A 12,270-nucleotide genomic window follows, 5' to 3' on the forward strand; every position below is an offset into this window, starting at 1 on the left:
AACAAGGCATCACTGTCATTGTTCCTATATAAATATAACCCACCAACAATTAGGCTACAAACAAGGACTTCCTGTAAAGACGATAGTGACTCGGCAGCTCTGACCTGCCGTCTGCTAATTCATAAAATACAAGAAAATAAAAGTTCTGGTTCCCTCGTCCTCGTGTGGACGCTCCGAGCCGACAGGGTCACAGGAAATCACTCAATCAATTCAATGTGCCTTAACAAGGTTTTACTCCAGAGCCCAAGATAATTCATCAATTATCTCTATGAACATTAACAAGCTGTTTTCAGAACACTGTCTCTGAGGAACTTTTATTTTTCACATCAACATTCCTGTGTTTTATGACTATTTTTAGTTTAATGTCATCATCTCAACGTTGTGTAACAATTATAAATGTATTATTTTTACAATATCAAAATAAAAATGTATGGACTCCTAATTAATTTTATCTTGTGAAAACAAGTTAATAAAATATCTCACAGGATTTTTCCAGGATTCACAATTTCAAACCATTTCCTCCATTTACAGATTTATTCAAGATAACAACTTATGCAGCTGTGGTTTGAATAAATTATAATTTTTAGATAATCAGTGAGATCACAACCTTCATGTCATGTGATCGTGACCTAATTATCTTATTTCTCTTTCTTTCTTTAAGTCTTTAAAAACCTGCGAGATGTTAATTTATTAATTTGCTTGATATCAACGTTTATTTAATTAAAAGCAGATTTAAGAACAAGTTCACATCCTCACGTGGTTCTCAGCTCGAGGTCGCTCAGTCCGGTGAACGTTCTCGTGCTCGTGAGGAGAACGTGGATCTGCTTCCCCGGGTGCTCGTGGGTTTTTAAGGCTGTCGAGTCGAGACCATGAGATCGTTTCCTGTCAGGATTCAGCAGGTTGTGGGTTTGAAACTCGCCTGACACCTGACTTCCTGTTTCAGTCTGATGAAAACACAGAGTCCAGTTCTGCCCGTTCAGAAAACATCATTTACATCGTCTGGTAAAAACAGCGATTTATATTCATACAGCATGTCTACAGCAGTGTTGGTTCCATAACATTGATAAAACAACCGCGACGACAACAAAAAGGTTTAATATTTATAAAGTTGGCTTGTTTCATGCTCAGCTGAAGCCGTCGGTGACTCCGGCTTCGGTATAATACAAAACCAAAACACAGCAAAGAGTCCGTCATCACGTGGTTTCACGAGGGAACCAATCCGCCGCTCTCGTGTCCGGACGTTTCCCACGGATCAAAGTCGAGTCACAGAATCAAGGATCAAAGCAAAGAGCGACGAGTCGAGTCCGATCAAAGGAAACAAATCAGTGGAAAACTATCACAACTTTTGAATTTGATCTTGGTTTCTGTGGATTCTTTAAAAACCATATGATCGACCTGCAGGTGTCTCTTAGTTTTAGTTTCTGGGACTCAAGCATCATCAGTGCAAACGCCCCGAACACAGAAATCGAGGATGAGAAGAACAACTTGTTCCAGACTGTTGAGTGAGGAGAAGAGAGACGAGCTCACCACTGAGGAGACACAGGTGATTTAAATCTGTGTCGGAACAAAGTGAAGATTCTTTGTGAAAACGGCAAAAACTCAGAAACCAAAAAACGTTCATGTTTGAAGTTGAAGCTGCGACGACAGAATTCATAAAGAAACCAGAAGAGTTTCAGATCTGGATCAGAAACACAGGCTGCGTCTCCAATTATACCTTGATCAAAACTGATGCTTGGTTACTGACCATTTGAAATTATTTATACACCTAATTTCAGTCAAATATAAATGTTTTATAAGACTGAGATTAACTAAAAGATTAAATTTGCCCTTGAAAATAAGATTCAACCAATAATCATCACAAACATTCAACTCATGATCGTTAAATAAAGATTAAATATTGAAACTAAAAAGTAAAAAACAAAACAAGAAGCTTAAAGAGGGAGAGGCTGAAAAGCCTCAGCTGCTTCATAAGCACAAGATTAATTATTTAAATACATGAGTCACATGATCATAAAACTGATAACGATAAAGAGTAAGAATCAGAGAAGCAGTCGGTGATGTGGTAAAACGTTCGTCAGCAGTAAACCAGGTTTGATCTGAGAGGAGAAAGGCTTCTGGTCGACTGAGTGAAAGTCGACAAGTCTTCAGATTGGAAACACACACACACACACACACACACACACACACACACACTCCGGAGAAACTCTCTGCCTCAGGTAAAGCAAACAGCGAGGTCAGGGGTCATCGAAGGTCCCGAGGGGTCACCTGAGGCTGAGTTTCTTCTTCTGGGGTTAATTGGTGCCAGAGAGTTGAGGTTAAACGGACGCCGCTTCACCTCCGGCCTCTCTCTCCTCCGGCCTCTCTCTCCTCCGTCTTTACCTCACGCAGCACAACACGCCGGCCACCCGGGAATCTAACCACCGGTCGAGCGGAGAAGGAAATAAAAAAATGACTTGTTAACACTGAGACGGTGAAGCGTGGCGAAGGAGGAGGAGGAGGAGGAGGAAGGAGGAGGAAGGAGGAGAGTTGATGTGGACCTCCATGTTGGACCCGTAAATAATCAATCAGAGCGAAGAACGCCGGCGTTAAATCACCAGCGGCGAGCACGAGGGAGCGGGGGGGCGGCGGCGCCAGGGAACTCTAAATCTTTGTCCCAGGGCGGGTTGAACGTCGGTTGAATGATGGTTGATTTATGTGCCGGGGAATTCTGTGTGCGTTAGTGTGTGTGAGTCCTGTTAGTGTGTTTGTGTGTGTGTGTCACGTCACAATGAATCAAATCACCTAAAGGAGAAATTGTGTTTTGAATCGTATTAACTTCCAAACACACGGAGATCAAACACAAACGTTTCTACATTAAAGAGAAATTAGAATCTGTGAAATAAGAAGTGTTGTGGAGCGGTGCAGGACGCGGTGATGACTGAAGTGTGTGTCGCTCCCTGACCTGAGGAGGAGCTCTGATGTTCCCTGGTTCTCCTCCTGGAGGCCGGATGTTCACTCGCAGAGGAACAAGGGACCAGAGGTTCTGGTTCTCAGCCGGGAGACGTTCTGCCAGCAGGAGACAGACGATCCCTCACGCTGCTGCTGCCTTTGTTCACTCCAAGTTCACACAAACACACAAAGTGTTTCAGACGAACTGAGGCCAGACAGCAAATTCTGTTTTATAGTTTGATTCATGGATCTTTGTTTTACATCAGAAAATACTTGATTATAATATTTCTCCGATATTGTTTCGTGCGACTGGACTCAGAGACTCAGAGACTCAGCGTCTCTTCAGGTGAGATCCTCAGAGACTCAGAGACTCAGAGACTCAGAGACTCAGACACTCAGAGACTCAGAGACTCAGCGTCTCTTCAGGTGAGATCCTCAGAGACTCAGAGACTCAGACACTCAGACACTCACAGACTCAGAGACTCAGAGACTCAGAGACTCAGAGACTCAGCGTCTCTTCAGGTGAGATCCTCAGCAGCCTCAGAATGAATCCACTTCCAGACCAGTCACCTCCTCCTGTGCAAATTAGCACTAATAATGTGCCGAGCCTCTGGTCCTAATTAGACTTCCTCTGGCGCGGGGGGGGAGGGGGTGTTAGTGGACTGAAGCCTGTACACGTGTCATTAATCCTGCGTACCTGTGCCACTGCGGCGCCACGGGAGGCGTTGCCCCCCCCCCGCCGAACTCAGCTAACGGGTTTAACAAATCCTCCAGATAAAGGGCTCGGCCTCACACTGAGGAGGTGAAGAGGGAGGAACTAACGAGGGCTCTTCCTTCAGACTGAAAACACACAGCGGGGGGGAAACGCTCACCACAGTCGCCACAAACAGCTCGACGGCCGCGGCCGTGATGTGTCGGCGCTCTGATTCTCGCTGAGCCGTCGCTGCCGGCCCAGATCTCAGCTGCTCGCAGAGAAGATGAGGTTCTCAACAGCTTCTCTTCTGTGTTTCAGGCTTTTTAATCTTTTGTGACAGAAGCTGTTTTAAAACACGAGCGTCGTCCGCTGCAGCTCCGAGGAGAGTTACAACGACCGATTGATATCAAAGTGTCTGTGGACGTTCAGGTTCCCCAGAGGACGAACGCTTTCAGGACCTCGCTGACCTTCTGGAAACTCTCAAACTTTATTATCTCTGAGAAAAGCTGATTTAGAGGAAATTAAACTTGAATATTCATGTTCCCCAGAGGTTGACAAAAACCCTGATAACTCTCCTGCTCCTTCTTCCTGCTCCACCACATTAACCACGGCCCTGTCTCCTGTTAACATCAACATCCAACCACTGAACAGCCACGTCCCCTAATCTGGTCTCTGCTCCCCAGAGGACGAACCCTTTGATCTCAATGGAGAGATGAAACAAGATAATGTTTAGTTTTACCGCTCGGTTCAGCCTCTGGGGGCCACAAGCAGGAAGTGTATCTGTAGTATGGGGTCATGTGATGTGGGAGGAGCTCATTCTCCACTGTGGAAACTCTTTTCAGATGTTTTTGAGAACAACACTCGTGGTTTACTCCTGACGGCACGAATCTGATCCACTTCCTGATCCACTCTGGTTTCTGTCTGGTTCTGAACGAACTGGTGTCTCTACTGGTTTTTCCTCCTGATCCCACATTGTGTGGTAAAGTCGTGGAGGAGAGAAAGATGTAATAAAAAGTCTTAATAACTCGGCACCGGCGGTGATGCTCTAGAGTTCAGGTTCCTGCTGTGACGGCTCCTCTGAACATGTGACTGATCCAGGATCTGCCGACCACACGACACCGTCAGCAGCTTCCTCCGTCACTGTGGTATTTACAGCTCTGTACACGGATACAAGAAAAAACTCAAAGTTCTCACAACAGCTGTGACGAGTGGGAAACAGCCGCGGTCCGGCAGAAGTCCTGGAGGTGACCGGAGCTGAGCCTGATTAAAACATGAACCGGTTGATTTGATGCAACTTGGCCCAAAAAGGAGTTTCCAGGATCCACTGAGAAAAATGAACACCAAAAAAAAAGAAATGAAACAAATCCAGAAAAAATAGGATAGGTAGCATTACACAGGATATTTAAGTAGGATTTACAAGAAGTTCTTTCCCTTCTCCCCCCCGAAGGTTGTTTTCTTTTTCTGTTCCAACACAAAGCCTAAAGCGACGCACAAAATCCAACTCAACACGTGAGTGGCTAAAGAGTTCCATTAACTTATCACAACGATGTGGTGTAGTTTACATTCCGTTTTCTTCAGTCGATTTGAATTAAATCTATTGTACATTTGATTGGTGTCTGGAGGTGGGCGGCGGCGGCGGTGGCAGTGGGCGAGGTGGGCGGGGTCTAAAGCCTTGTACAGTAGATGCAGTTATAAAAAGGAAGAAGGGGAGTCGGTGCTGCGGCACAGCGAGTAATAGGCACAGGGGGCGACAGTGAGGGGGGGGGGGTTGGGCGGTGGCGAGCAGCGTCGGGGGAGGACCAGGGGAGTACAGGCGGGTGGTCGGGGCCTTCAGGTGGAGGTGGCGCCCTCACAGGTAGATCTCCCTCTTGGCGGTCTGGCCGGTGGGCGTGGTGGCTGAGTGGTACTCCACCGCCTGGCTCAGCGGGATCTCCTCCAGCCCACAGGCTTTCCCAGACGAGTCTCCGCCCCCGGGGTAGGCACTGCTGTAGGGGGTCATGAAGCGCATGTTGGCCACTTTGGAGCCGCCGCCGCCCGGCCCGCGCTCCTCCGTCATCAGGGGCTTGGGGCTGCCGTTGGCCATCAGCTGCTCCTGGCCGTCCATCTCCTGGTAAGGCACGAAGGTGGAGAGCGGGGGGGCGTTCTGGGACACCTTGCGGGTGGGGGACGGCTGACCGGGCATCCAGCAGGAGTCGGAGTGGCCGAACTCGGTGCACTCGTGGGTGCAGTTACCGGTCATCGCCACGTCGGGGAGGGGCCTGAGGTCTGAAGGGAGAGAGGCAGAAGCAGAGGGAGGGGGTGAGTAACAGAGAACGGCAGCGCAGGGGGGGGGGGGTATGGTGGATGAATGTGGTGATGAACTATACAAGCATTGTGTATACATGTCATTTAGCTGATGCTTTTGTCCAAACATTTTTAGTACACTTCGGCATGCAGATGGGGAAGAGTGGGATTTGAACCGGCAACCTTCATGTTAGAGGGCGCCAACTCTACCCCCTAGGCCACACCGGCCCAACTCCCCCCCCCGTCAGACACGTGGAAGCCAGTGTTTGTGTTTGTGTCCTCGCACACGTCTGCATTTCCCTTTATTACTTTTATTCTAAACGTTTTTTGTTGTTTTTTTATTTCACTCATTTTCCAGATGAGTTTCTCTTTGATTTAATTTGATCTTCTTTCCTTTTTCTGTGTTTTGAATTAGTCTTTATTATCTGTATCATTAGGAGTTTCCTTGCAGGTGGATGCTTGTGGGTTTTGTTCACTGCTTCGCAAAAACAATTTCCTCTGAGATGATAAAGTCTGGAATGAAACAGGAATCGACAGCAGACAGATAAAGGTTCCCAGTCGCAAATATCTGTGTGTAAATGTTGCTTTTGTTTCCTTAAAACCAACAAACCTGAACGTGGCGGTGTCACAGATCAGCTGCGAACACGCTGGCACGAGAGACGCTGATTAAAACCGTCATTATCCCTTTATCCACACACATGGCTCCCTCCATTGGAGAGAAATTAATTAAAGCTGGCTGTGTATTTTTAAAGTCGCTAATAGTTCACAAAGTGCCAGGAACGCTCGCTTAATTTGTCGCTGAGAGAACGAGGCCCCGTGTGAAGCGCCGGGTGCTGAGCATGAAACAGGATCAGTTTGATGTGAGGACAGAAGAAAGGTTCGTTAAGAAGCTAATTATGATTCACAAACAGCCAATTAAGGATAAAAAACACGTGAACCTCGTGTTTCTCCACCTGCAGGAAATAACATACGATGGAAGATGGCGGATAGAGAGGAGGTTTGTTTCTCCTGTGGCGTGAGTGTTCAGGTGTCTAACCTCTGGGTCCGGTCACATGTTCTCATGTGAGCCTCTGAGACGAGCAGCTGGACGGACATTTAAAAAGAACTCAGCTCCGAATGAAGAAAGGTCAGAGATGTAAGCAGAAATATCAATGGGTATGCAGAAAGTAACCTTTCTCCTTCTGTGCGTGACATTAGATCATTCTTTCATACAGGAGGCTGGCAGGGGGTGTGGGGGTGTGTTAGTGTGTGTGTGTGTGTGGGGGGGGGGGGGGGGTGCCGGTCCTCGTGGGGAACGCGTTTATTTCCCAAAATGCCCTCTGCTTCATGCATAATTGAAATTCATTGCCTCCTTTTTTTAGCAAAAGCAGCTGCAGTCGGCTCTTCTGTCTGTTTGCAGGTTGACGTGCACGTTCTAATCCCGCCGAGTGCTGAGCAGTGACCACGTCTCCTTTTTAACTTCTTTAAAATTCCGCTCACCACATTCTCACGGCCGCCCTCGCCGTGGATTTTGGTTTTTAAGTACTTCCCATGCAAAAGCAATGTGCTTGCAAAAAATGTGAAGTCATGTGCGAGTGGCTGTTTAATAAAGAGCTTTGCCTCGGAACCTCGTGTCAGCAGCAGGCGGACGGAGCTGCTCGGCTGAACTCAACTCACTGCAACAACAACACAGCAACAACAACACAGCAACAACAACACAGCAACAACAACACAACAACACAGCAACAACAACACAGCAACGACAACACAGCAACAACAACGACGGACAAATGGCCTTCAGCCGCCCAGTTCATCCTGTGGGGGAAGTTTACTGGTCAACAACCACCACATTTGACCCCTGACTTTTTCATTTCTACCATCAGTTGCTTCCAGATATTGTTGAGTGTTCCATATCCCGTTCACTTATGGAGCAGAGAGAGTTTATGATCCTAACTGCAGCTTCTTGTGGAGCCGCACGTCCTCCATCTTTATTTACAGTCTATGAACTGAGGTCGTGACACCAACATGTTGTGCCTCTAATATGGGGGAGGAGGAGAGATGAGGAGTCCCCACTTCTTCTCCTAATATGATTAATATTTGTTTACACATTGATTTATTCTTCTCTTTGAAGGCTGCTGCACCAACATGAGCACCGAGGACGGAGGACTGATGTTTCTACGAAAATCATTTTAACTTCTCTGAATATCTTTTGTTTCATAAAATGTTTTCAGAGCAAAAAGTCATTTCCATGAAATTTGCTGTCCTCGTTGTTCACAGAAAAGAAAGCAGGTGAAGTGTTCTGCCCCGAGCCCCCCCGAGGCCGCAGAGGTCCTGGGGCCTGAGCAGGAAGCAGCAGGAACACAGGAGATCAACAGGTGAGCTCTTCACTCCGTCCTCAGGGGGGGGTGTCCAAATCAAATCCATCAGATAAGAGAATTCTTGGTACATGAGACCCATTAGATGATCTCCAAGTCTTCAACAGGATGTTTTAAATCCTCCTGTAAACATCTCAATCAGAATTAACTGTCTCATTCTGGGAGACTTTTACTTTGAAAGAGCTCCAGGATCCGTCCCCAGCAGGAAGTGTGCGTGGCACAGACGCTGTTAGTGGAAAGCCGTCTCCTTTGTGTCCCCCGTCCTCAGTCTCACGCTCCACGCTCCATCTGTTGCTGCTCGTCACTGACGAGCTGCTGACACGTGTCAGAGTGGAGCGTCTGTCTCCGGGGACACGTCTTTGAACAGGTGACGTTTACGAGTGTGAGACGAGAACAAACAGGAAGCTCTCGATCAATCGCTGCAGCCGCGGTGACACGTGATCACAAAGCACGCGTCACATCAACGGGAGATATGCAGCTCATATGTCCTTTGTGTGTCACATATTTTACTGTACAAATATACAAGAAAAGTAATAAAGAAAGACATAAGGAAACAAAACTATTGTTAGTTGAGTTTGCACAAACTTTAAATATAGCATCAGTTGAAACTGGAGCAGGTTCAGAAGCAGGAAACATTCACGAGTGTGAAATAAACCTGTTCCTCTGTAGTTCTGAGTATTTATAGACGTGTCAATACAAAGATGTTTGTAATGTTTTCATAATCAACAGCGAATCTGTGTTGTATATACTATCATCAATACGACTTCTGAATATAGAATCATAATGTGCATCAATAACACGGTGATAAGACCGGGGGCCAACGTGATTGGACCTCGTGTTCAGACCCAAAGTGATCTGTAGCTCTAATGACCGGAGTCAGCGGCGGGGCCACGTGGCTCGTGTTCGATCCTAATGAAGCACAAGGACTAATTGGCTCCGATCTGAGATGAAGCTAATTGGAGAGCATGATGGGAGAAGGAGTTTGTGGTGGTGGGGGGGGGTGGCCTCTGTTAACAAGGCCTTCCTCTGATGCTGGCTCCGCCTCCTCTCGCCCAGATCCTCAAGGTTGATCCGACGCTGACTCAGCAGTTTCTCCTGCTCTGACTCTCATCACAAACTTCATGTGATGACTGAAGGTGATTTATGCAGATTTATTTGTTTTGAACATTAATAATCCATCAACAGTTTAGTTGTGGAGACACAGAGAGGAAGAGGAAGTGTGTAAATAAACAAGTGTCAGAGGAAGTCGTCAGGTAATGAGGACGAAGCGATTGATTCCTGTGACCTCTTCACTTCCCCTCCCCCCCGACCGTTAAATCAACATCACAACTTGTACACAAAGTAAATCTATAGTTATTGGTTATATTTCCATAAAGTTCAACGTGTAAACTCGTGGCAGACGATAGATTCTATGGATTCTAATGACGTGTCCTCTGGTGTCGTCCTCAGGACAAACTGTTCAATTCCTCACAGGAAAACATGGCAGCACTCGGATTTTAGATTTTAGATTATTCACCCTAGTGGTGGAATGTGGTATGACAGTAAGGAGGAGGAGATATTATAGATATGTCATTAGTTTGTTTAGTGTATTAATTTAATATTTCATACTCTGTCTTTTTTCTCATCAGAAGTTTGAAAAGTTCTGAACCCCCGAGAGGAGGAGGAGCTATCTGCCCCCCCCCCCCCCCCCCTCTCTGGTGGATAACGCGGTAGCCAAGGTTCCCTCCATTAGTCAAGGATTTTTTAAAATGGAGTCACCCTCCTGAGTTCCTCTCTCCCACCACAGCCCTCATCTGCACTCCTGAGTTCCAGTTAACCCTGGGGACCCTCGCTCGCCCTGGCGGCCTCTCTCTCTGCATAATACACTCCGCTACCTTGGTCACCGCTTTCCGGTCAAACTAATTAGATTTCAGAGTCCCCACTTGGGAAGATGTCAGCGGTATGAAATGGAAATAATTTCCAGATGAGTATCTGACATTTTACGCTGTCAACTGGAGTAAAGAGCCTGGTGGATTGGCTCTCCTCTTCCCTTCTCTTCCTCCTCCTCCTCCTCCTCTTCCTCCTCTTCCTCCTCTTCTTTTCATCACTCTACTCGTAGAGATATGCTAAATCCTCCAGTTTCCCTCTCTGCTCAGTCCTCGCTGATAACTGGAAGCAAATGTACACAAAAGAGAGCTTCTCTTTTTTTTCTGCTTCTGCTTGAAGTGTTAATGTTTAATTACTTTGAAGCGTGTGTGTGTGTGTGTGTGTGTGTGTGTGTGTGTGTGTGTGTGTGTGTGTGTGTGTGTGTGTGTGTGTGTGTGTGTGTGTGTGTTGCAGTAAAACCTACTGCAGGAAAAACCTTCAATTAACGCCTTCTCTGTCGATGACAATGGTTCCAATTTATCTTATAAGAACAATAGAGGAGAGGAAGGAGGTGCGGCGGCTGTGAACGCTCAAACACGTCCAGGAGGAAGTGAACGAGCTGCTGCTTCCCCCCCCACGCAATCTGTGGCGCCGCCGGCAGCCCACACACACCAGGACATGGTGGAAACAAGTCACCGACTGAGACTCGTTTAGAGAAGATGAAGACGTCAGAGTTTGACTAACGATCGTGGTTTCTAGAAGGTGGATGTGTCAGAGGAGGTGAACTCCTGTCGTGACCTGACGGTGTGCTGGACGACAGCCTCCACCTTCATGACCAGGTGGAGAACATGAAGGGGGCCGTCCAGATCCAGTTTGAATCCAGTTTGAATCCAGTTTGAATCCAGTGGATTTGTTTAACTAGAAGGGAAAAGTCGCTGCATCAGTTCGATGATTTAAACAGGATGTGGCCGACTTATCTCCTGATGCATCATGGGTATGTTTTGGGTCATAACCGGCAATAAACCAATCAAGTTCTATCTCTCATTCCCTTCATATGGAAAATAGATGTAAAGGTTCTGTCGTCCATGTTCTGATCAAATTCACTTTCTGCTCCTACAACACGATTATGTAAAGTAGGTTAAATAATGAGAACTAGCCAATCAGAGGCCAGGACAGATCAGTCAAAGGTTTCTTCTTTGTTCTTTGACCTGCAGATGTCATTCAGACAAAATGTGTTTAATATGTTGCTATGAAAAAAACCACAGCATAATTCTCTGTGTTTGTGTGTATGTGTGTGTGTGTGTGTGTGTGTGGGATGGATACACACAAAGCCACACAGTAATGCAAACACACCACGTTGCAAACCTCCATCTGTATTCATGGTTGCACGGTTCTCACTTCAATGATGCGTCCAATCAAATCACACACAAACACACACACACACACACACACACACACACACACACACAGTGTACGTTCCACCAGCGACTCACAGTGATCCTGGTGTGTCAGTGTGTGCTGCACTCTTCGTTCCTATTAAGATTTTACAACCTTCAGTTTAAAACTTCACTTTTTAACGTGACGACTCAACAACGAGCTCGATTCATCGAAACGCTCGAGATCATCAGCAACGCAGTGAAGTCCAAACACAATCAACACAACACAAACACACAAAGCTCCTCCGGCTGCAACGATGCTTCTTATGATTCCTCCAGATGAAAACAATGTGATCTCCTCCAGGTTCAGTCTGTCCACCGCTCGGATACTAAGTGAAACGTCCCCACAGATATCTGAGGCATCACTGTGATATGCACACGACACAGGAAACAAATATTGAGGACGATGGTTTGCAAATGATTGAAGTTTTCCTCATTTGATCTCGTGGCTGAAAGCAGCTGATGAAATATTTCTGTTCAAATCTAAAGATGTGGCTGACGATCAGACACACGGACCAAACGTAACCTCCTTGGCAGACGTCATCAATAAATCAAGAATTAAATAAGAGACTGAGGCTGCCGCTCTAATCCAGGTACTTGTATTTCCTTTCATTCACCCCCCCATCCCCTCTCTCTCTCTCTCTCTCTCTCTCTCTGACCCCCTCGTCTGCCTCTGTGTGGAAACCTTGCCGGCTCTAATTAAACTTTGGGCAGATTAGAACTTTGCCTT

At 46.6% G+C, this 12,270-nt stretch overlaps 1 protein-coding gene across 1 annotated transcript in view; it reads right to left on the reverse strand.

Annotated features, from left to right (window-relative positions):
• Positions 1-3,363: 3,363 nt before the first annotated feature.
• Positions 3,364-12,270, reverse strand: part of LOC133959135 (protocadherin-9-like) — a 70,416-nt gene continuing 61,509 nt past the window's right edge. The window contains exon 3 of the mRNA XM_062394234.1: positions 3,364-5,887. Coding sequence (XP_062250218.1) covers positions 5,472-5,887 — 416 coding nt within the window. The 3' untranslated portion in view covers positions 3,364-5,471. The remainder of the gene's footprint in view (positions 5,888-12,270) is intronic.

This window comes from Platichthys flesus, chromosome 8 (genome assembly GCF_949316205.1).
Source record: "Platichthys flesus chromosome 8, fPlaFle2.1, whole genome shotgun sequence".
NCBI classification, from domain to species: domain Eukaryota; kingdom Metazoa; phylum Chordata; class Actinopteri; order Pleuronectiformes; family Pleuronectidae; genus Platichthys; species Platichthys flesus.